The sequence below is a fragment of the Lagopus muta genome, chromosome 7 (assembly GCF_023343835.1).
Source record: "Lagopus muta isolate bLagMut1 chromosome 7, bLagMut1 primary, whole genome shotgun sequence".
Lineage (NCBI taxonomy): Eukaryota > Metazoa > Chordata > Aves > Galliformes > Phasianidae > Lagopus > Lagopus muta.
The window spans coordinates 14,427,422-14,453,471 of record NC_064439.1 but is presented as its reverse complement, the minus strand read 5'-3'; the positions used below and the strand labels follow the sequence as shown (position 1 = coordinate 14,453,471).

Below are 26,050 nucleotides of genomic sequence, written 5' to 3'. Positions count from 1 at the left end.
GAGCTTTTAGAAGTAGGGATTTGTAAAGAGTCAGAATCGCTCACAACTTGTTCTGGATCTCCTGCCTTTTCAATGTTGAGATACTGAGCCCGTGCAACTTCAGTGTGTTGACTGCATGTGTTCATCTCGTTTAAAAAATGTAGGTTGATTGTGTTATTTCTCAAATCCCAAAGAGCTTGTTGTTTTGCTTTTTTTCCCCTATGGAAACATGTAGGATTTCAGATTAAAAATAAAGAGGTATACAAAAGGTAGTAAGAATGTAGGACCATACTCTATATAAATATAGTGACTGCTGGTGAGTACAAAGAAAGAATTGTAATGGCAAGGCCCTTCTCTTTGTTGGCTTCCATGTCCAGGTAATGCAGATTAGAGATTATGGATTCATTTCTGATTATTAGTGCAGTTCTGTGCCATTCCCACCTGATTTCAAATTATTCCTGTATGTGTTCCACCACATACGTTTTTTCCTGTTGGGATATATAAATCCTATCAGAATTAATGTTATTGACTTAACTGGGGCATTCTTCCTGTTGGGAATGGTAAAGTAAAATAACTGTTAATACTCATGTTGTCTACTAATTCTGATCTGGTGAGTGGTGGCCAGGTTCCTACTGCCAGCTATGCTTGCTGTTTTGGGGAATCTTTCAATATAGTACTTGCTGTGGAAACAGTGAGTCCTATAGGCTTTCATCACTGCAAATCCTATAGTCTTTAATGACTGCGATGCTGGTCTTCTCCTTAAATTTCCTAGGAACATGGGTTTTAAATCAGAAAACTAAAGATTATTTTCCATTCAAGTACCATGTTTGAATTTGACAACAAATGTGTATTGTGATTTCATAGCTACATTCAACCAGTCAAATAATGTTTCTCTGTTTAAGCAACTTAACCAGTATTCCATTTGAACACATTTCTTTTTTAATGAGAATGATGCAACATTGCATGTGTTTCCAGCATTCAGGACTCTAAAAATACAGAAAGCAAAGCTCATTTTCTGCAATCCATTTTGCAGTTGTTTGTAATAAAAATGAAAAAGAAGCAATGAAAGTTTCAACCACAGGCACTTATTTATGGTTTAAGAATCAGGATAGTGTAGCAAGAAATCAATCAAAAAAAAAAAATTATGCTTTATAAGATGTATTTTTCATGTGTTTTCAATGACTGTTTCATCTTTATTACAGAAGTACTAAAGATATAATAATTGGTATTTATTTAGGGGCCCTCAGCCATTCCTCACATGTCTTACCCTCCAGATCTTTCCCCATCTTTGCAGCCTTCCTTTGGATGCTCTCTAATGATTTTATGTCCTTTTGATACGGTGCTGCCCAAACTGCACCCAGTGCTTGAGATAAAGCCACAGAACAGGACAACTCCTCCCTCACCCGCTGGCAGTGCTGGGCCTGGTGCACCCCAGGGCACAGTTGGCCCTTTGGCTGCCAGCGCACACTGCTGGCTCACCTTCACCTTGCCATCATCCCGAGCCTCCAGACTCCTTTCTATGGGGCTGCTCTCCAGCCTCTCATCCTCCAGTCTACGCATGTCCAGGGCTGCCCCATGCCAAATGCAGAATCCAGCACTTGGTCTTGTTTAATATGATGTGGTTGGTGACTGCCTGGCCATCTGATTTGTCAAGATCTCTCTGCAAAGCTTCTCTGCCCTTCAGGGAAGGAATACCATGCATGCATCAGTGTGCTACAATGTAATGGGGTTTTAATTTCAATTAGCTGAAAATACATAAAATTACAGAGCTTGATTGTTTTTAAGCCATCGTTTCTATTAATGTATTCTTTGAAATCAAACGCTTGACTTTGAAAGTCAAGCATTCACAAAAAGTTGGAAAATGTCAGAATGGAGATTGTTCAAAGGGTTTTAATTTGTCCCTTGCATGTATGCATAATGATAAGATCTTTAATTATGTGATCACATAAATTTTTCACAAGAGGAATGGTGCCCGGAGAATGAATCAGGGATGCTTATTAAAGGAAGCCCTTGTCTCCAGAACCCTTGCCTTAATTGCTGCAAAGCACGGTAATTCAAGTAGAGGGCTGCAGCAGTCAAAAGCAGACTCTCTGAGGGTCTGAAGGCACCACCGAGAAGCTGGATTTCATTCTCTTTCTTTCACAGAGCAGTTAGGTGGTTCAGGAAGGTCCCATATTCTGGAGGTGATCTGTTCCCAGGTGTCACCCCAGCTGCCTGGACTCTGAGCATATACTGCATCTGGGCTGAGCACGCCTGTGCTTTGGACATGTGAATTGCTATAGGAACGTGAAGTCTTCTGCAAAGTGAGACCCCAGAGGCCTTAGACTGACGTGGTAATGGCAGAATTGCTGACGGAATCCTCTCAGTTTTAAGTAGTCAGTTTGTTGTCTGTAAAATCGAAACACCATCGCCCAGCTACGGCAAAATTAATTAAACGCTTTGAAGCATTTCTGCTGAATGCCTCGGAGGGAAATACCAAACATATAATGAGGACTCTAATTCTGGCATGCTTCCTGTAAAGGAGGCTTTGGGAGCACTGCTGGCTGATGGGACTACAAAGAACGTGTGGGGTCGTGTGCTCTGAGATGAGGAGGCCGGATCCTAGCAGCGCTGGGCCGCACTCACAGCATGCCCTCATTCTGATTCGTTTTTCATCTTCCCTGCAGGCAGAATACTTCAAACCTAATAGAAGGAGTTCTACTTAATTTACCAAACCAAACAGGGAAATTTAAAAAAAATAATTCAAGAATTAGTTACTGTGTAGCTGAAATCTCAACTTTTGCCTATATATCTGTATATGTATTGTGTGTGAATTTTGGTCTCTACTGTTATATCTTTTGCCTGTGGCAAAAGTCTGTATGTCGGGGTTTTATATTCATAGTCCTCTACATGTAAGCATCACTGCCAACTGGACAAAAAGATTTATCCATGTCCTCCTTGTAGTCTTTGTCTATTCTTGACCTTTTTAAAACTTGTGTTTACCACTTTTCAGGCAAGGAAATTCATAAATCTCTTCTGCTGCGGTGAGGGTATCTGTGCATGTCTTACCTTTCACACTATATTACCTCAATACCTATTTTACTTTGGAGGATCTGTTACAGAATATTACGTGAGAATCAATTTATTGATAGAAATGGGTCAAATACTAGTATTTAGGCAATTTTATCTAAATTTGTGCCTTAGAATAGCTTGATAGCTTGATACCATGAATTATGGCATATACTACATTTTTCAAATAACGCTACATGTATAAAATATGGAAACATGATTATTTTAGATTCAAAAGGCTCTTTTGTCATGCTTATGCATATTTGAGATGGGACATTTTTCTCTGAAATGGGGAGGAAATGAGATAGCAGCTTGTCCATTCATAATGTTACTCACTTTCTCTGCTTAAATGCATTTTCAAATGACTAGAGTACCTATGAAAAAAGAAAAAGAAAGAACTAACTTCAGAAGAGCTGGAGTTGAGTCTCCCATTTATCTACATTAATATGCAGTGTTCACGTGAGACAATCAGTCTGTCTTGTGGTGTGCTGACAGTGCCAGTAGGCAGGGGTTGCAGGGTCCTGTGGCTGTGTGCAATTCTACAACCACCAAAGGGCTCCCACAGCCAGGGAACTCTTCTGGTTTGGTCACTGATTACTGTAATCTCTATTAAACTGTATTTTGAAGCATTTCAGTAAGAAGTTTTTGACAGTCGAGAATTAATACAAATATAGAGATTCAGTAAATGTTTAATAGCTTTCAAACTTTCAACACATTTCAACAGGTAGTGAAAATATACTTTTTCTTAATACATAGTCTGTAAGTTGAAATTGTCATTACTGATGTTCTGTGCTCATAGATTAAGGCTATTTTAATAATAATCTGCTTCTATGTGTCAGGAATGTAAGTATCATTTGTGATTGTGTGTCTGCAAGACTCTTAATGTATGATGTCCGTGATGACAAGGAATAGCTATTACCTTTTTGTGGCAGAGAGCTGGAAATGTTTCCTAAGTCACCTCAGAGATTTTCACATTCACGTCTGTACTGCTGAGCCTCCAGCGTGCTCTGGGTGTATCTGCAAGAGCACTTTAGCCCGGAGCAGGAGCACTTTAGCACTTCTAAGTGCTGTATCCTTGTTGTTCCCATTTAGTGCTCCTATCAAGTATTTCATAGAGTAGACTGGAATGTACTTAAAGGAAGCGTATAGCATCCTTCTGTCATCCAAATCGGAATGGCCTGGTGTAACCTCATTCTGGACTGCATGTGCAGCAGTCTCCTGGTTCCTGGCCATGGCAGAAGCCCAGCAGCCTGCAGGTGCCTTCTCCTGTGCCGCCATTATGTCCAGATTGCTTTCATGCTGCTGCCGTCCACATAGGGAAAAAAGAATTAATGATGTGACTCCATAGAGATGCCCTAGATATAGCATCTGGCTACAGTACTGAAAGCTTTAAAGTTTTGTGCAGTAAAGTATGAGTATATTGATCAGTATTTCGCTTTTTATCTGTCTGCAGTCACCAATTACAATAACGTGATAGAAGCAAATTCAGATTCAGATGATGAAGATAAATTGCATATAGTGGAAGAAGAAAGTATAACTGATGCAGCAGACTGTGATGCAAGTGTGCCAGAAGATGACTTGCCAACAGACCACGCAGTGTTACCAGAAAACAGTGAAAGGGAAGGGAGCACAAACAGCTGCTGGGAAGATGAAGGTATGTTCATTTTCACTGATGAGTCTCTGCAGAGTAATGTTTCCAAGAAGAATCGATAGAATTTTTTTGTTACTTTGTTACTGAAATGATTATAACTGATAAACATGTAATTATTGCGTTATACTTAATTTTCTTGATTTGGTGTATGAGATATAGCCCTGTGTGTGCCTCAGCTCCAGCCACAATTCTTTAGCATCCACTTTGCTAAAACTTGTGACTTAAGAATAATTGTGTGACCTCACATCTAAATGAGCTGAAAGCACTCATATGGCCACTAAATGTGGTCCAGCTTTTATGTAGCTTCTCTTGCCAAGGTGTGCTGTGAAATGTGGAACTTGAAGCTAAATTATTAGGTAGATGATTTTCTTAGTTCTGCAAAATCTTTGTTCTCCTGCAGTTGCGTAAAAATGGGCTGCATGGAGACTATTTCTTGACCCAGCCAAACGTGTGTAGGAAACCTGGGGTATGGACTGAGACTGGGCTGAGATGAGGACCAAACATTTCTTGGGGCTACACCTGCAGATAGTTACAGCCAGTATCTTACCTGAGGCCGCTTCTGGAGAGTCTCAGAGCTCTAGATATGTAATGACATCTTTTTTGACTTCCTATTTCAAATGTGCCATTTTAATTAAGATTTGTTGACTAAAATGAAGCATTTGAACCAAACTCTACTCTGTGTCATGAGAATCAAATGGTATTCTCTCTGCCTTGGTCATTGGTTACTCAGCCAGGCTTCCATCAGACAGATGATTGCTTACGGGCTTACTAAAATTACTGTACATTTCTTATGTAAAAATTATGAGTTCTGAAGCCTCTTTTGTAGCAACCAGGAGGATTTTTTTATCTGATAGTAAGGTTTTTTAAAATAGATTGTTTGAACTTCTGGCAAAGGCTGTGTGAGAAAAATGAACGCTAAATTGTGTTTCATGGAGGTTTGATTTGCCGTGGTAAAACTCTATTTGCTTTTTTATGGCTTTCATAGAAAGAAAGGTGCAAGCTGAAAATCACATCATCAGTCTTGGTTGTACATTAGAAATCCTAAAAGTAGGGTATTGAATACGTGATCTTCGTCTCAGAGGGAGCAGTGCTGGCGTAGTGTCTGTGCAATGCTGACACCGTCACTGTGAGTGGCAATTGTCTTTAGTAAACATACACTATGGCAGTTTTACTAAGCTGTTTTTCATCACTGGATTAGTACTGAAAGTTCCTAGTTGTAGTTGGACTTGACAGAATGGGTTTTTTACACATTTATTCAGTTTGCAAGCACACGAGAATAGGAACACACGTAACATCTCTTTATCAGATTAGTTTCCTTCCGTTTCCAGTCATTCTAACTGAACTTCTACGAGACCTTCAGAACAGGTGGTTTAAATATAAGGTGTGTATCTCCAGAGGTTTAACTGCAGCAGTCACACAGATTTGAAGAAGTGAACCACGTGCATCCGGCACCAGTTGCTGGCGGGGTGCCAGCATTCATGTGTGCATCAATCCTATGCTGTGAGCTCTTTTTGCTTTAGGTTAAACTAAAGCCTGTGCTACAATTAAAAAGTGAAATGTCAAACCCTATTGATTTATTATGTTAATAAACTTGAAAAAAGTATTAGTTATGTATTTGAGTATTTAGGAAATCTAGAGATCTCAGACCTGGAACTAAGATAGGTTTAAAAAATTGAACAGTTAAAAAAACTGTGCCAATGGTGAAATAAACTAGTTTCAAAACTAGTGGATTATGTTTTACCTGTAAGGTCCCTCTGGAATTCAACATAACTTTAACATCTAGTGTGTTAGGTTGAGCTTATGTACAGTAAGATAGATTGTGTTCTCTCAGTGATGGATTGCTGGTGAAGGCTGCTGCACTATTTTGTATTAATTACATTTGAGGGGAGGTTTAATGTTCATGGCATCAACTTGATCAAGTTTTCTGCTTACAACCAAATTTTCTGTTTTTCTACTGAGTTATCTTATCCAACTCTGAATCTTTATAATCAGCTTGTGACATCATGGTAGTGTCATGCTTGGTGCCTGTGACCTGGAAATTAGCATTTAGCTCTGGAAGTCCCGTGCAGCAGTTCATGAGAAATGGTGAGAGCCAAGTAGTGCTGCTATGCTGAGGTGGCTGTGGCAGGGCCAGGCAATGCTACGTGGTCTTAAAGAGTTGGTTGTGGTTTCTGAGTGGCTGACTAGATCTAATTCAATGGCTCTACCAGGTGCTGTAGAGATACATAAGAGTGTGGCTGAGTGTCTGTACTCCCACCCAGAGCAAGAAGCTTGCTCAGCCCCTCTGCTGCTTGCCAGCAATAGAATGGAACTTGCTTGAGACACTGTAATTTAAGCTCCTATAGGTAATAACTTACAGATAGTAGCTCCGTGCCTCATAGCCTATTTCATAATGGGGAAAAATCACAAACCTTTTTAGGAAGAAAAATAGTGTAGTTGCTATCATAAATATTTTTAAGAAATGAAATTTTGGATTTGAATTTTCATTGCCTGCCATCAACTGCCATACATACTCTGAACAAAGCCTGTGGTATCAGGAGCCAAAAATACAATTACTTCACAGTCGGGTATTGACTAATATTTTATGTACTGTGGTGAGGTTTTTTTTCAGATACTAATTTGAGTCAGTGAAAGATTTATGTCATACAGTTTCCTTTTTACCTTTTTTTGTTGTTGTTGTTTATGAATATTTGCAGATAGAGCTCCCCCCCCTTCCCTCTTCAGTCTGGTGGGTTTTGTAAAAGTAGACCAAAATAAGTGTCTTTTCCTTTAAGGAAGCCATTTGTATCTGGGATATCAAACTTGACCTAGGATTTCTCATCTCACGTATAAAGGAGAAATTGGCTTTTCCTGTATTTATATTTGGCTCATTCTGCAGTTGTGACTAGACATGCCAAAATTTTTACCCTGCACTGAATTAAAGTGAAGTAATGTAAATAAAAATGTAACAGTTGTCATTTTGGATCCTGTCAGTCATATATTCTAGCATCTTAAATCACGTAAGAGTCTTTCTCTGCACTATAGCTCTGACGCACATACCACCTCCAAAATAAAGCTATGACTATTGACTGCTATTGACTGCTATTGTATTTACACACAGTAAAATGGTATACTAATTGATAAAGGAGTGAAAAAGATGTTACCATTTTGCTATACACTCCTAAGCCATTCTATGTTTCTCTAAAGAAAGGGAAAGCAGCGTGCAGCTTTGCAGACGTGACCTGCAGATCATCAACTGTTTCCAAAAATTGCTAACTGAAAAAAAATGAAGTAAATTTAATATTTTTATGGTACTCTGTTTTCTGGAAATGATGTTGTAGTGTATCAGCTGCATTTAAATGGCTTATTCCATATTTGCTGGAGAAACATACTGTCCTAGTCTTCACCTGTCTTTACCTGTCTTCAAATAATGCCTTAATGGCTAGCGTGTAGTATGGTTTCCTTTGAAAATTTAATTTCTTTCACTGTGAAATATCTCTGTGGTTCAACCAATTATGCTGGAGTAATGTGGAATCCATATATTTTGGAAGTATGTTGTCCTATAATGCAATTAGAGAAGTGGAAAAAATGCTGCAGAAATAGCTCCTCAAATACATTACATTATTGTGTGTATGTGGTTTTGTTGTGTTTCGTTGTTGTTGTTTGAGGGTGTTGGTTTGGGGCTTTTTTTTGTTTTGGTTTGTTTTGAATATTTGTTTCAGAACAATTTCTGAAATGTAATATTTCAACAGGAAAAGAAACGAAGGAAATCCTGGGGCCTGAAGCTCAGTCAGATGAAGTTGGATGTACAGGTATTTGTTTGTTTATCTGTGTCCCTTATTCTTATAGCTTGTCTGCCAAAGCTTCAGCGATGAGAACAAAAGGGGGAATAACACTGGTCTTATTGGTAGAATACAACTGTAGGCTAGTAGGTAGTGTTTTTAATTAATAAGGAATACACCAAAATAAATGTAGGCTGGTACTTATCTCCTTTTCCACTCCTCTACTTGTACTGATTATATAGAAAGCAAAATGAAATGTGGATCTTCAGTATCAGAATCAAACCAGGACAGACTTTTTCAAATGTGGAAGCAAGATGTTAAACTGTCTTTCAAACTACAAGGCCTCAATCATTGTATGTTGCTGCATTTAAGAGTTCTAGGAGAGATAAACATAAGGTGCAAAAATGCATTGAATTAAATAGTGCATTTTTGCAAAGTTTGCAAAGAGTGCAAACGGTGCTCTTAGTCATTTTAATTGTCATTATGCCTCTGTTTCTCTGTGTTAAAACTTTGCATGTTCTTATACCTTAAAGAGCCTATGCTAGTATTCATAAAGAGCTGTGAAATCCTTGGATAGAGGTTGATTTGGAAATGTGAGTTATTGATCTCTTTTCCTGTTTTTTTTTTAAGTTTTCATTTGACATGTTGTATGTTGGTTTTTTGCTCTTAGTAAAAGAAGATGAATGTGATTCTGATGCAGAAAATGAACAGAACCATGACCCTAATGTTGAAGAATTCCTTCAACAAGAAGATACAGCTGTTATTTACCCTGAAGCACCTGAGGAGGACCAGAGACAAGGCACACCAGAAGCTAGTGGTCAGGATGAAAATGGTAAATATGCCACCAGTTCAGTTCGCTCAAAATAAATTATGTTAAGCACTTGACTGCAAAGTTCTGTTGTGTTTTGAAAGACAACAGCACATATACTTGATTTTGTGATGCAAGACATGCACTGGGAGACCGTTGTATTAGTACCTAAATTGTAGTGGGAAGTAAATTTAAGCTCTCGTAAATCTACTGGGGTTATTTTCCCAAAAAGACAACAATAGAGAAAATTGAAACATTACTTATGCAAAAATATTTGTATGTTTCTTAATGGAAGCTCATTGAGAAATATTGCCTTTCCAGTAGGCTTTGAATATATTGTTTCATATTGGAATAAGAAAGTTTTTATTTTATTATAACTTGTTTTTGTTCTTAATTAATTCTTCATGAAACAGGTAATTGAAAATAACTCCCTACCTAAATGGTTTGGAGATGTTCTGATCCAGTTGTTCATTAAAAATGTACATATTTGAAAGATGTCATTGTGGGTGTATTAGTTTACTGGAGTCTAAGGGAGAGCAGTGAAAGGGGTGTTGCTGACAAACTTGTCCTGGTCTCTCAGAGTTCTTATGTTATTAGACATTTTAGTAATAAAAAAGAATATATTTAAGAAATGTAAAATGAGTACCTGCCTATATATTACATAAGTAGGACGTGAATTTCCAATGTTCTGTGATTTACTTCACATGTTTTGTAAAATTCAATTAAGATATATTCTTAACAGTAGCATTTTAAAGTTTTTTAAAATTTTAATCTGTAGTTGCAGTGGCACAGCTTGTCAGGTTAGTTTTACAGACTTGCAGTGATTTCTGTGCAATCATTAAAAATACACTTCAGCATTAATAATTGAAATTGTACCTGTCTCTGTAGGTTCAGATGGAAGTGCTCTGAAAGTCACCATGCTGAACAATGATGCTCAGTGTTTTAATAATTTGGAAGAGAGAATGCCAGGAATGTACTGATATTTGGTAAAGATAGATTCCTCCATAGCAGGGGAGGGACAAGTGAGGTGACAGAGCATCGGAGTATTTAACACTGGGCTTTGTGAAACCTCTGCCATTTTGGCATTTGCTCCAATGGAAGCAGAATTTAAGTTATGCTTCTGACATTTCTACTGGCTTGTATTTGTGCTGCTATGTGGTATTCCTTATGTCGTGTGAATTGAATTGTAGATGTAAAAAATGAACTGAAGGGAAGCATGCTGTATCCACACATGAGCATGTGTTCATTTTACTTAGTCTTGGAGAAACAGAACCTGAACTGGTTAGAGCAGCACAAAAATAGTGAAGTTTGAGTGTTACCAGCTTGTTCCTGTAAGGAGGGAAAAAGATCCTGTGTGACAGAAAAGTTATTTTTACCTAGTAAAGAAAACTGGTCTGACTCTCCACTGTTGCAAAAGCATTGGTGTGTTCAGTGAAAATGGCAGGAAATTCCACACAAATAGGGATTGCTACTGTATAGAGCACATACTCAATCTATGGCAGTAACTGCTGGAAGGTGTCACGAAGATAGATAATTCAGAAGTACTTCAGAAACTACTGGTTAATTTTATCAGTATTAATAATTGCTTATAGTTCAGCAACTTCAAATGACAATCTGTACCCCAGTTGTTTGCACCTCACAATTCAGATCATAAAGTAGTAATCTGTGCAGATGTTCCACTTTTGTGCTGTCACTCAGCACAATGAATAGATGCTTTGTTGCAAAATTTGCTTTCCATTTCCCTTGAAGCATGGTCATTGGATGTTATCAGACCTCATAAACAGATAGTTTGATCCAATATTGTGCACCCTGAATTTTTGTAAGCACTTTTTCCATTAATCTATAAAGTAAGATGTTTTTTAAATCTCAGAACAAAAATATTTTCTAGCGTAGAATAAATTACTATATATGGGGGATAACTAAATGCTGATAAGAAAAAATAGAGTTAAAGCTTCATAAATGATGACTTCTGAGAAATATTCCTGTCAAATTAATATTCAGCTTCAATCTGATTTCACTTTTTGCTGGTACAGAAGTAACTTCACAGAAGCCAAAAGAATAAATCCCACAGTTGTATTAGAATCATATTTATGGCATCACATCTGATATCTCTTCTTTCTGTCACTCATTTGCTTCTCCTGCATAACTATAAAGAGTATCAGCTGTGTTTCTGGTCTTCTTTCTCTTACAGTTTTGTGTTGAGAGACAAGTAAATCATTCTCTGCAGCCTAAAAATGTTGCTCATTCCTCAGAATCTGGAAATAGGGTGACCATTAAGTGTTGCAGTGCTAGACTTATTTTGTGAACATCATTTCAGGGTTGCCAGTGGTAGGGCTAACCAGGCCTACAGAGGTTGCTAGGTCTAAAACCACGTTACAGTGGTCAGAGTACTTTCTCATCAGAGACACGTGCAGAGGCTCTGGTGCTATGTGGGGACAGAGGTGTGGTTTTGGGGAACATCACTGTGCTGCCATCTTCCAGCACACGCTGGGACAGCTGCACCCTACTGCAGTCAGTAACACAATGCCTAAAGAAAAAATGCGAACAGTCGTTGTTCCTTTTCTAAGCCAGACGGAGCTTTCCAGCAGCTGCACGCTATCTTACAGTCGTAAGTATGAATGTAAACTGTGTCTGTCCATGTTGGTTGAGTTCAGAGTTTACATCTTATTTAAATGCGCCATTTTCTCTCTGCTGTGCAGGAACACCCGATGCATTTTCCCAGCTGCTTACCTGCCCGTACTGTGATAGAGGGTACAAGCGCTTTACCTCTCTGAAGGAACACATTAAATACCGCCATGAAAAAAACGAGGATAACTTCAGTTGCTCCCTTTGCAGTTACACGTTTGCATACAGAACACAGCTGGACCGCCACATGACGTCGCACAAGTCAGGACGAGATCAGGTCAGTGGCAGTTGGCTGGAGGCCCAGCTGTCCTCTGCAGCAACGCTTGATGTGTGAGCAGAGACCTACAGAGCATGCTGGATGTTCGTCTCAGAGTCCTGTGGCCTGAAGTGCCGATCCTGGAGCACTTAAACCCACTGTTGAAGTCAAAGTTCTTCCATAGCTAACAAAGGGTGTGATCTGAGTTCCTGTACTTCCGTTCATCTAGGCAGTACGGTTTGGTCTGAATTTCAGTTTTCAGAAGTGCTAAAGATATTCTGAGCTTATTTTCTGTGGTTCATTTGTTGACATGAGGGCATGGTTCCTTGAAATGCCCATGATGAGTTAATCACCCCATTATTGCTGAGGTGCCTGAGGTTCCCCTCTCCCAGCTTTTCTGTTTTTCTTTTATCCCTAGGATTTCCCATCGCCCAACTCCAATTACATGCTTTCATAGCTTACCAGGGGGTGCTGAAGCTCAGCAAGCCAGGTGAAGCTCACTGAAACAGTCAGGAATTAGCCACGAAAAGAGATACAGATTTTTTACCACCAAATTACAAAGAGACTTGGAAACTCTCCCTTCTGAGGTCAGACTACAAAGATTGATACTCCTTTTAGCTGAAAGAGGAGGGAAATACACAAAGCCATGAATAGTGAAGAGAATGTACTTCTTGCAGCTCCAAAACAGCAATATTTTCATTAAACTCAAAAACTCTGACATAAAATTAATGACAAAAAATGAGATGATCTTTTACATGTTGCATATTAATTACTGTTCTTTAAATTATCACTAATTCAAAGAATTTATCAGGGTTAAAAGTGCATTGTCCTTCATCCCCACATGAATACTTTCAGGAAACATTACAAGAAGTATGGGCAATGCTGCCCAAAGGTTTTGCTGTTCTGCTGGGCTTGGAATAACCTCACCAGCGTGCTCTGGCAGAGCTGCTCTGATTTTTTTCCTGTGAACAGTTCATTTCTGCCTTGTGCTCTTACTGCCTTGGCTTCCACTTTAAAGGTGCTATCATCTTATATACAGCTGATATCTATGCCTATAAAATCTATGAATGCGTTTTGTAAGATCTAGTTGTTGTGAGCTGCAACATTTATTTTCAGTTTTTCTGACTAGAAACCTCAAAGCAGAAGAAAAGAGTAGTTGGGAGGAGGCTGGCTCCACTCAGAACCACCCAAAATTCAAACCCTATGTATGAAAGCATTAAAGAAAGAAACGAGAGTAATTTTGGTAGAGTACCAAAGGATTATGCAAGCAAAATACATCCCACACTGATACAGACCAAATATTCTATCCTGAGACAGTTACCTAATATGTGATTCTTCAAATGGTGCTATGTATGCATGATTCCCTGATCATTTTTAATGACCAAGTGATTGTATCTTCCAATATATAGCATCTCTTAACTGAAGAATTAACTTCTTACTGATAATATAATTAGGTTAAATAGTTAAAGCAGGCAAAGGGGAAGTAAATAAGGAGTTGAGCAGAACTTGTGAAGAAAGTCACATGCATCCTGCTCAAATCCTTTATGCAAAAACAACGAGGTTTTATGAAAATACTCCACCTACCTGTGATTCCTATTTTCCATACCCATTCTTTGGTATGAAAAGGGTGGACTTCTGTCCAGAGTGTAGTAAATATTTGACACAGAGATGTGTTAGTTACTACTTAATGCTGATGTTTCTTCTTTCTTTACTAAAAGAAACGCAGGGGATTGTTCTCTGAATGCAGAGGTTCATTCTGTAATGAACAGTTTCATGCAGTGCATTAAAGAATATATCACACATCTTAAATAGGTCTAGGAGTGGTGGAGCCTGTCTCCACCCGTTCCAGCAGCACAGGAGAATTGCCTTCACCTGTGCTCCTCTGGCTGACTCATGGCTCGCCTCAGGTGATCAATCAGAGGTTCGGGCCGTGACTCAGCAGTTCCCATACAGGGAGGTTTAGATTAGATGTTAGAAGGCAGTTTTTCACACAGAGGATGGTGACACACTGGAACAGGTTGCCCAAGGAGGCTGTGGATGCCCCATCCCTGGAGGCATTCAAGGCCAGGCTGGATGTGGCTCTGGGCAGCCTGGTCTGGTGGTTGGTGACCCTGCACACAGCAGGGGGTTGAAACTAGATGAACATTGTGCTCCTTTTCAACCCATGCCGTTCTGTGTCAGTAATTAAGTAACTCTAAGTTTTAGCACGCGTGCTATTTTTGTCATAAAAAGCACACATTAATAGATAATAAAGTTTGTAATAAAATTATATCTAGCATATACACATGTCACGCATCTTTCTTCACTTCTGCTTTTTTGAATCTAGTATGGTGATAAAGCTAAATTAAGTGTCAAAGTTTAAAGAACTTGATAATAAATGCTCTCAAAAGGTGAAATATGACAGAAATAATTACAGAGCATCAGTGCAAACAGTGAAGAACTGTAGTGCTGCATACTGAGGAACTCCATACTGTTATATATTTTAACTTAGGTTTTTATTTATTTTAAGAATTAATTGTGACTGAGCACCTTTGCTGTCACTGAGCCATCTTCTCTTGAGCAGTCCTGTGGCACCATTACATAAAGTAATCCCAGGCCAAGTACTGCAAACACGTAAATGGAAAAATCAAGTCAACTGATTAAACTTTAAACAGACTTTTGTACGCTTTAATGTTTCTCTGTCTTTTGTGACATATTCTGTGGTTGGTGGGCTTGGGCTTTTGTTCGGTTTTTCTTTCACACATTCAATCTGTGTATATGTTGGAACTTACTCACGTAGTGGGTCAGTGCAAGCTTCACCTGAAGTTAGGAGAAGGAGCGAATACTTTTTATTCCCTTTTACTGTACCAGGTTTATTCAGAAGATGCATATGGTTCAGTTTTAACCTGACTTCTGATTTATTTCTTTTTCATGCATAGCACATGCCAATTTCAGTCTCTTAAAATTGTGATTATTTTCAGTTTTGTATTACATTTCCTCTGTCACTGTGTGAAAATACAGGCTTTTTTTCCAGTATGCTGTTCATTGCAATAATTGTAAATTCTTTCTTGCAGAGACATGTGACGCAGTCCAGTGGTAATCGAAAATTCAAGTGCACTGAATGTGGAAAAGCTTTTAAATATAAACATCACCTAAAGGAGCACCTACGAATCCACAGTGGTAAATAAAACAGGCACTGAATTATGTACTAATGCTAGCATTCCTACTCTGTATAACTTTGGTGCAATATCAGTCTTGTAAGTGTAAGTTTAAAGTAGGCTTTCCCTTGTCTTTCTCTAAGACTCTGTACCTACTGACTGCAGCCTTCAGCTGTGCACTGAAAGTATGTAGGATAACTCAAGAGGATTTACATTTGCAACTTGAGCCGTGACATTTAAAGAAGCTTCACGTGTGGCAGAAGAAATGGGGCATCCTTCTGGTCTTTCTCGCTTGTCTGTTTTTTCTCAGCATTTGCAGACCACTTAGCTAGTTGTGAGCCTCTCTAGAAAACTTTAATTGATAGCAATCAGGATATAGCAACTATACTTCCCTACTGTGGCTGCTGTTTTCCCCAGTACATGATGATTAAAATAGCCTCAGGGCACAAATGTGAGATTGTCATACCCTGTTACAGCAGCTTCAATTTATAAATAATTAACTTATAATGTTATGTATTTATAAATATTATATAATAATAAGTATGCTTCAATTTCTCTATCTGACCCAATTTTACTCACTAGCAGTAAGTCTGAAAGCAAGGCGTTAGGCCATCTTTTTCTTTCTTACTGGTTGGTATCAGCCTTGATAATAGCAATTAAGTACACTTAGAAGCCCTTGCTCGGGAAACGTCATCTTCATTTCATTTCCGCAGAGCATGGCGTCTGCTCCTGTGCATGGGAAGGCTTTAGCCAACAGGCTTTTCAGTCTGATGCAGTCCAGCTGTTCTTTTTCTTTCTTTTCTTTCTTCTTCCTCTATAACCCAGATCCTGAAAAGTCACCTCTGTCTGTGGGTGTCACGATTGCATCATTGTGTGCATCTTCCCAACCATTTAACCTGGGGTACATCTCTGATGGCAAATGTTCATCTGTCTCATGCATGTGTCTAGTTTCCCTTTACTTAAACTTTGCTTGTTTTTACTCAGCTGATGAGTGTTCTAGGAAGATACGGGTACATTGTACTTGAGTTTGATTCAATAAAATGTATATAATTCTTTATTTAATTATAATTTGCATTTATGCCATTTATAGTTTTTCTTTGGTTAAGCATATTCTGTTGTTTTTTTCTGAAGTGGTTTATGCTTCTTCTGACATTAGTAGTGTTACTACTGGAATGGAGTTTAATGAAATCTTCAAGTACCACACAGACTCATTTATGTGATATGTAGCCAGTTACGAGAAAGTACTGGAATGTGTCATGATCACATAGGTGCCATTCTGTATGTACTTCTGGGTCAGAGTGAAACTTACCACAGGACCCTGGGATCAGAGGTGTAGATTATATAACTGCTCTTGGTCTTGAATTCAGCGTAAAGGACTTCTTTCCTTACGGGGAAAAATTACCGCTTTCCTTAGGGGTAATTTTAATATATTCTTTTCTAGTTACTATTGTTTGATGAAGCTACATTGTAACCTAGCAAACTATTGCATATGTCTTTTTTCTTTTTTTTTTTTCTTTTTTTTTTTTTTTTTTTAATCTTTAGGAGAGAAGCCATATGAGTGCCCAAACTGCAAGAAACGTTTTTCCCATTCTGGTTCATACAGCTCACACATAAGCAGTAAGAAGTGCATTGGTTTGATGCCCGTGAATGGTCGCGCTCGGTCAGGGCTCAAGACGTCTCAGTGCTCCTCCCCTTCCCTTTCTGCATCGCCCGGTAGCCCAGCAAGACCACAGATACGACAAAAGATAGAAAATAAACCCTTGCAAGAGCAACTTCCTGTTAACCAAATTAAAACTGAACCTGTGGATTATGAATTCAAGCCCATAGTGGTTGCTTCAGGAATTAATTGTTCGACCCCGTTGCAGAATGGGGTTTTTAGTGGTGGTAGCCCATTGCAGGCAACCAGTTCTCCTCAGGGTGTGGTGCAAGCTGTTGTTCTGCCAACAGTGGGTCTGGTGTCCCCCATAAGCATCAACTTAAGTGACATTCAAAATGTACTTAAGGTGGCAGTGGATGGTAATGTAATAAGGCAAGTATTGGAAAACAATCACGCTAATCTTGCATCCAAAGAACAAGAAACAATCAGCAATGCATCTATACAACAAGCTGGCCATTCTCTCATTTCAGCTATCAGTCTTCCTTTGGTTGACCAAGATGGGACAACCAAAATTATCATCAACTACAGCTTGGAACAGCCAAGTCAACTCCAGGTTGTTCCCCAAAATCTAAAAAAAGAACATTCTGTTCCTACAAACAGTTGCAAAAATGAAAAGTTACCAGAAGATCTTACGGTGAAGTCTGAGAAAGATAAAAACTTTGAAGGAGAGAGCAACGATAGCACTTGTCTTCTTTGTGATGACTGTCCAGGAGATCTTAATGCACTTCAAGAATTAAAGCACTATGAAACAAAAAATCCTCCTCAGCTTCCTCAGTCCAGTGGAACAGAAGCTGAGAAGCCCAGCTCCCCTGCCCCATCAGAAACTGGGGAGAACAACTTATCTCCTGGTCAGCCCCCTTTAAAGAACCTTTTATCGCTCCTGAAGGCATATTATGCATTAAATGCACAACCAAGCGCAGAAGAGCTTTCAAAAATAGCCGATTCCGTAAACCTACCACTGGATGTGGTAAAAAAGTGGTTTGAAAAAATGCAAGCTGGACAAATTTCTGTGCAGTCTTCTGGACCATCTTCTCCCGAACAAGTTAAAATAAGCAGTCCCACAGATAATGAGGATCAAGCAGCAACTACAAATGAGAGTGAACCCCAGAACAGCACAAACAACTCACAAAATCCGGCCGATACAAGTAAATCTCAGACTTCATCAGGGGGATCAACTCAAAATGGTTCGCGCAGTAGCACGCCATCCCCATCACCACTAAACCTTTCTTCATCCAGAAATTCACAGGGTTATACGTACACAGCAGAGGGTGTACAAGAAGAGCCACAGATTGAACCTCTTGACCTTTCACTACCAAAGCAACATGGAGAACTGTTGGAAAGATCTACCATAACTAGTGTTTACCAGAACAGTGTTTATTCTGTCCAGGAAGAACCTTTGAACTTAACTTGCGCAAAAAAAGAACCACAAAAGGACAACAGTATTACAGACTCTGATCCTATTGTAAATGTAATCCCACCAAGTGCCAATCCCATAAATATTGCTATACCTACAGTCACTGCCCAGTTACCTACAATTGTTGCCATTGCTGACCAGAACAGTGTTCCATGCTTGAGAGCTCTTGCTGCCAATAAGCAAACCATTTTGATTCCCCAGGTGGCTTATACGTACTCTACTACAGTCAGTCCTGCAGTTCAGGAAACACCACCAAAACAGACCCAAGCCAACGGAAATCAGGTAACTGAAGTCTCTGTGTTCCTGTGCATTGTATATGATGTGTTCATGGTGTATCCTTATGAAATTTACAGAAAATTGTCAAAATAAATTACATAATATTTAGAGTGGTGAAGCGCTGGAACAGGCTGTTCAGAGAGGTTATGGATGCCCCATCTCTGGAGATGTTTGAGGCCAGGTTGGATGGAGACCTGGGCAGCCTGAGCTGCTGAATAGGAATCCTGCCTGTGGCAGGGGGGCCGGAACTGGGTAATCTTTAAGATCCCTTCTAACCCAAGCCATTCTGTGATTCTATGAGAAAATGTAAGCACAAACCTATCCTGAACATTATTCTTGTTTGTTAAGGGGTAATAGATGTCACCATTAACACCTCTGCAAAGCTGGTCAGCACAGTGTAAAACCACTGTAAAGTCACAGTGTATATTTGTTGGTGGCTCCTTATCTCCCCTTTCCCAACATCCAGAAAATGAACTGTTTGTAAATTCTTGATACCTTCTTCACTCTGCTGTGCTTTCTTAGCTTGCAGAGTAGGTAATTTGTCCTACACCATAATGGCACTTTAAACAAAATTCAGAAGTATTTTCAACTGGACCTACAATGGGTATTCATCATACTTTGTTCCTGTTCTGTTCTTCCCTGAGTTCCTCCAGACGTGACATAACAAGACTCAGTCCTGCTGAGCATTACCTACACACATGGAGGCAGAGACATAGCAGAACAGAAGTGGATCGCATAAAGACTTAGCATTTCTAATTAAATCTTTAAAATTGTCTGTTCAGCATTTTATGCAGGCTTCTCTGTACCAGAAACTAAGAAACCTTGAAGATTTATGAGAATGCTTGTGTGTAAAAGTTTATGAGACGTGGTTTAGTGGGGAAATATTGGTGATAGGTGGATGGTTGGACTGGGTGATCTTGGAGGTTTTTTCCAACCTTGGTGATTCTGTGGATATGATTACAGTCGGCCCCACTGGGGATTGGGAATCTGTATGATGGCGGGGTCTACAGAGCAGATAGGTGCAGTGAAAGATTTCGACTATGTAAGTCTATACAATTTTGTTTTTCCATTTACCAAATGGAATGGAAACAACTGTGCAGCTTCAGCTTATATTTTACTGCTGCACCAGTGCTTTTTTTTTCTTGAACCCAACCTTCTTTGTGCTTTTTCTTAAGGACGAAAGGCAGGACACTAGCTCAGAAGGAGTATCGAATGTAGAAGATCAAAATGATTCTGATTCAACACCCCCAAAGAAAAAGATGAGAAAGACAGAAAATGGGATGTATGCATGTGATTTGTGTGACAAAATATTCCAGAAGAGCAGCTCGTTATTGAGACATAAGTATGAACACACAGGTATGTACTAGGAAATGCAGTTTCAGATTCTTTCCTTGTTGATACTGAGAAACTGATAAGCTCAACTGAAATTCAGTTCTCAGAAAGCATTGTAAGAACAGAGGGAAGTATAATAATCCTTATTATCATCTGTGCCCAGCCTTGCTTAGAACCCATGCTTTATGTACTTATTTGACAGAACTGCAATTCCGTGTTTAAATTTGTAAGATCTAAACCCTAAATAGAAATACTGGGATTTTCTTCCATCTGGCTCATGGACGATCATCTGTGTGCTACAATTTGCAATCAATGATTTATTATTTCTAATTTACCTTGCCTGGTTTTAAATAAAGAAAAACTGCAAATTATAAAAAAGGACCATGTGTATGTATGATACTTTACATTGAAAGCCAGTGTACTCAGCATGAAGGGTTCTCCAATTGAGCCATATTTTTAGTTATCTGAACTTACTAAACATTCACTGGACACAGAATGTAATCTCAAAGGAATATCATTTTGGCTTTGGTTTTTATTTCTGATTTTTCATAATTGTTCTTTTTAGTTCCAGTTCTGGTATCTTCAGTCTTTTTTTGAAAAGTGTTACCCTTCTATTTCTTCAGTGATCTCTTCAAAAATGTCTTTTCTTGTTGGTTAATTTTCTACATTATGTTTCTGCATATTAATGTTTTTATTTCATTTTACTCAAACATACAATTGAAAACATAAAAGGCTCCCCTTGGTCTTTACCATTTGTTTAAAACTCTCGACTTGTGTACATTAAGAATGTCTTCTATTTTCATACCTTCCTGCTCAGTGACTCTCTAATCCTCCTTTTCATAACACAGTTGTGCTTTCCATTCTGCTCTTAAGTGAAGTGCAGTGTTCAGAAATGCTGCTTGTTTGACACAGTGTGATGTGGAGCACGAGCAGCAAGCTGCTGTCTCATTGTCTGGGTCTTTCATGTCTGGGCGGAAGCTGAATGAGTTTGTTTTGCCGAACAACTTGGAGTGTTGGAATCAAGATAACATAGCTGGGTCCATGCTGTCTTTATAAGAGTTTCTAAACACAGCAGAGGGAAGGCAAGTAGGAAAGGGGCGAGGAGAAAGCTGGAAAAAAAGAGCAGGAAGAGAAGTAGCTGAAACAAAGCAGATTTTTCCAGTTGGTATACATGCCAATTGGCAGTTGGCAGTCAGGCACTCACCTGTCCCAGGCAAGATTTTGGAATGATTTTCCTTTGACCTGTGACATGGTACAAGGACTTGCGCATGAAAGCTAATGTGGAAGTTCACTGATTTTAAATTCCCATCAGTATAGAAGAGCAGAAATGGTTTTAAGTTTGAATAACTTTTATTGCAAGAAAAATGCCTCCTTTTCTAATCTATTTATACTCACTCTTGTTTTGTGCTCTGAGTTGCATCTGAGAATCTGTTTATCTCTTGATGTTCGTTTTTCATAAGAAAGTTACAAATTACATTCATAGCTTAACAACATGCCCTTGTACCTTGTATTCCTATGCAAGTAACCCAGGCTGACAATGCTGAGAGCAAACTTCAACACAGTTACTCACTGTTGATAATACATTCACCAACAGCATTTTATAATGAAAGCAGCAGCACAGATTTTTAAAATATTAACTTTAAGGAATCCTTCTGTGTGTGTGTGTGCTTTATTTTCTAGGTAAAAGACCTCATGAGTGTGGAATCTGTAAAAAAGCCTTCAAACACAAACACCATTTGATCGAACACATGCGACTGCATTCTGGGGAGAAACCCTACCAATGTGACAAATGCGGAAAGCGCTTCTCACACTCGGGGTCATACTCTCAACACATGAATCACCGCTACTCCTATTGCAAAAGAGAGGCGGAGGAGCGTGACAGCACGGAGCAGGAGGAGGTGGGACAGGAGGTGCTCAGCAGCGAGCATGCGGGTGCCAGGGCATCGCCATCGCAGATCGACTCCGATGAGAGAGAGAGTCTAACCAGGGAAGAAGAGGAAGATAGTGAAAAAGAGGAAGAGGAGGAGGAAGACAAGGAGGTAGAAGGACTTCAGGAAGAAAAAGAATGTAGAAAACTACAAGATGTAGAGGAGGAAGAAGAAGTAGAAGAAGAAGAAGAGGAAGAGGAAGGGAAAAGTGAAGGTAACAAGAACGATGACGTTGTAAATCGAGCAAGCAATGCAGAACCAGAAGTTATACAGAGCAATGGGCAGGTGTCAGAAGAAAAAACAAATAAAGCTTAAATGATAGTTTTTTCTATATGAAAAAGAATAAATCGGTAATGAAGTTCGTTCTATATTATACATGCTTTTCATGGAAACACGGTAGCCTGCATACTGTGATTTCTGTTCACTACTGTGTAAAAAAATATATATATAAAAAAAAGAAAAAAGAAAAAAAAAAAAAGAAATCCAGGTGTGCCTGAACCTCAAACTTAGTAATTTTTCACACAGTTTTCAAAGTTAGGAACAAGTTTGTAACATGAAGCAGATTAGAAAAATACAGTGACTCTGGAAGCGAAGGTTTAACAGGTTGTAGGAAACCTGATTTATTAGACAAGCATCTGGCATTGTTTGTTTTATCAGTATTAATTTTCATTCTTACGTTGATTAATTTTTAAGCTGTACAATTGGGAGAGATTTATATGATTTTTTTTTTTTTAATGGCAAAACATTTCCTAAATCCGCTTCAGTATTTTATTATGTTTTTGAAATGTGAGAACTTCTGCACTACAGAATTCCCTTTTGCAGAAACCTCTAACAGTGCTTGGCTACCTTTGTAAATTCAACCTAGAAGGTAGCGGTTATAACATTAGATGTTGTAGTAGAGCATATTATCATTTAAAGTGTATTGTTAGCCTTAAGAAAGCAGATGATAGAAGAACTGAAGTTTCTTACTCACGTGGTTAAAAATGTAGTTGAAAAGATTGTTGTTGAGTTCTGATTGCAGGGACTGACAGTGTTAATACCGGTAAGGACAGCAAAGTCGTCAAAATCAGTGTTTGTAATTGTGCTTTGAGTATGTAGTAACAATATGAAGGATATGATATGAAGCTTTGTATCTCCTTTGGCCTTATGCAAGACCTGTGTGCTGTAAGTGCCATTTATCAGTATTACAAAGGCTCTCACCGGCCTTTCTCCAATGCGTGGCCTACAATAACTAGCATTTGTTGATTTGTATCAAACTTCTAATCTAATCATGGGGGAAAAAACACTCAGCCATCAGAGAAGTAAGAACACTGGTATCTTTCATTATTTAAGTATTTGGTGGTATTTTTGGTTAATACCTGACTTGCAGAATTTCTCTACGATAATTACAAGGGAAATTTTCTAATCTGCTTTATTGCTTTATCGGTTTACTTTAATTTCAGACACATACATGACATGTTATCTGGCTCATAAGTTTTTTCAAATGTTAGTTATTATGGACCCCATTTATTAACAATGTTAGCTGATTTTTACCTATCAGTATTATTTTATTTCTTTTAGTTTATAGATCTGTGCAACATTTTGTACTGTATGTCTCCAAACCTGGCAGTATTAATACCCTTCTTACTGACATATGTACCTTTTTAGTTTTAGAAAACTTTTATATTTATGTGTCTTATTTTTATATTTCTTTATTTATTACACAGTGTAGTGTATAATACTGTAGTTTGTATTAATACAATAATATATTTTAGTATGAAAATTTGGAAAGTTGATAAGATTTAAAGTAGAGATGCAATCGGTTCTCTTGCATTGAGATTTGATTTAACAGTGTTATGTTAACATTTATACTTGCCTTGGACTGTAGAACAGATGAATTAAAATGGGAATGTATTAATTTTACAATTGCAATCAATTCATTTTACCTTTACCCAGTTTTTAATATAAAGCTCTTAAATTTTGAAATTCACTGTGTGACTAATAGCATGATGCTCTGCAGTTTTATTAAGAGATTAGCCTAACCATAAAACTCTCATTTCCTTAGTAAGCCAAATTAGAATAATCTTATAAACAGTGTTGGGAACAACGTTTAACATTTTTGTGCCAATTTGTTCCTGTATTCATGTATGTATGTTACAAATCTGAAACTTCATTTTTAAGTTCCTTGTTACATCATGGTCATTTTCTAGTTTTTTACCAGACTCCCCATCTCACAATAAAATGCGTCAACAAGTCTGACTTATGTCATTATTGCACTAACTCCACACGATTGCTTTAAGTATCCCTACCCCGTCACTGGGACACGGGCTGCTTCAGCATAGCTGCTCCGTTTTGGTTGTCTGCAAGGAGCGTGCAAGGAAGGGAATGTTTGACTGTGCAGGGAAAAGCATTGCTGCATTACTTTGTCCATTCCTCAAACTGAAGTAGAAAAACACAAGCTTTTAAAACGAGCCATATGTTTCTGTGATTTTTTTCCTCCTTAATCTGTATAATACATGTTTTAATGCTTTATTTAAACAAGACTGCTTTGAAATGACATAGGCCTGTGGCTGTTTTCTTGATGTAGCAATAAGCCAGTGAAAAAGCTGCTGGTGTGTACCGCTGCTGACCGCTCTGAACCTATGGCACCAACATTACAGAAGTGACTTCTGTCACCTAACTATGAAGACTTGAACGTTGTCCTATATCTTCATTTGTACAGCATTTTGCAGTCATAGCAAAGTTGAGGGTGTTATTTAAGCAAATTCCTGCTTATTAATGATTCCTGAAAGGGGATTTCAGTTGTTGAATTTTTTACACAAACGTTGTATCAATTATTTAATATTCACATGTCTAACTTCTGAATAGTTTGCAGTCTTACTATCTCAGCATTGATGCATATGAAAGAGTATTCATTTCAGTGTATTTTTCTGTACAGCGTGCCAAATATTGCACTTTTCAGTGGCGTAAGCTCCTGGCTCAGCAGTATCTCATTCAGATCAACATAAGAAAGATGTTTTGAAAAGTTTCCATTTGTATTGCATCAATACAAATTGTATTGCCTTGTAATTATTACTGCCTTGTAATTATTACAACAGAAATGAATTGGGCGGTCCGGGATTTCTTGCAGGTCCAGCGGGCTCAGCTTTCAGTAATGGAATGCACCTTTGTAAACATATGTTAAGATGGAGATTTTCAGCTAATTCGCGATTCGAGAGCACATTACGTGTCTGTTGCAATAAATCCAGTGAGACATTTGTTGAAAATGAATGCAAAGAACATTTGTGCTGTCTTTAGTAATAGAGCAGAGAGTTGAGTAAATCTGAGGTTGCTCGTGAAGGCTGCACATGAAGGGCCTCCTGCGGCTCTGAGTTCCAGAGCCTTAAATGATGCAAGAGAAAACTGCTTGGGGAGAGAATGAAAGCCGAGCAGTGCCACTGGTTTGAGCTTTTTGGAGAACAGCATTGAATTACAAGTACTCAGATGAATTAAAGCATAGCAAAAAAGAAATCAAGAAGTTGTGTTAGTCAGTCTAGTCCCAAAGTGCCCGTGTGTTTCAATCAGTATTTTAAAGTACAAAAGGATGGGCCATAGAGTATCAGCCCACGGTGTGACAGTTATCCTAAAAAGCAGTATTCTATGGGAGTGCTGAGTAAAAAGTGCTTAAATGGGCAGTGAAGTGTTGTGCTCACACTCCAACACAACTTTCAGAGGAAACCCACAGTCCCTGCGTTGGACTGAGATGGGACTCAATGCTGCTATTTGTACTGGCAAAGTGTGCCGAGGGCGGTGCCCACAACACAGAGCAGCCACATGAAGGCAAAGCTTTCACAAGAGAGAAAATTGGGCTACCAAGACAGAATGCCACAGCAGGGACTTTTCTCATCAAAGCATCAAGATCAGGTATTCACGCTCAGAACCAGCACAGAATTCTGTGGTGTAGAGATGGCCATAGAGGAAATACCTTCAGGAATACAGGAGACCATGAGAGGTTAAGGTAATGGTGTGTAGATGAGAGAAGTACCTTTTGTTCGAGGAGGGAGGAGTGAGGATAGTGGATGGCCTTCAAATGGTGAAGGAGAAAGGGAAGAGCTGACTATATGCTGACCTGAGCTTGTGTTTTTGATTTGGTTTCTAACAATTAGTAAACCTGCACAGGATTCTTTGTTTGGAGGGAGATTTTGTTGTGTGTTTTGCTT

General features: G+C 38.7%; 1 protein-coding gene across 3 annotated transcripts in view; it reads left to right on the top strand.

The window, feature by feature from the left end:
- ZEB1 (zinc finger E-box binding homeobox 1) overlaps nucleotides 1–22,354 on the top strand; it is a 102,841-nt gene extending 80,487 nt beyond the window's left edge. For all 3 annotated transcript variants that reach the window (XM_048952282.1, XM_048952284.1, XM_048952283.1), the window contains exons 2-9: nucleotides 4,481–4,681; nucleotides 8,410–8,469; nucleotides 9,110–9,271; nucleotides 11,947–12,149; nucleotides 15,182–15,287; nucleotides 16,808–18,618; nucleotides 19,788–19,968; nucleotides 21,625–22,354. In XM_048952282.1, coding sequence (XP_048808239.1) covers nucleotides 4,481–4,681; nucleotides 8,410–8,469; nucleotides 9,110–9,271; nucleotides 11,947–12,149; nucleotides 15,182–15,287; nucleotides 16,808–18,618; nucleotides 19,788–19,968; nucleotides 21,625–22,187 — 3,287 coding nt within the window. In that variant the 3' untranslated portion in view covers nucleotides 22,188–22,354. The remainder of the gene's footprint in view (nucleotides 1–4,480; nucleotides 4,682–8,409; nucleotides 8,470–9,109; nucleotides 9,272–11,946; nucleotides 12,150–15,181; nucleotides 15,288–16,807; nucleotides 18,619–19,787; nucleotides 19,969–21,624) is intronic.
- The last annotated feature ends 3,696 nt before the right edge of the window (nucleotides 22,355–26,050 follow it).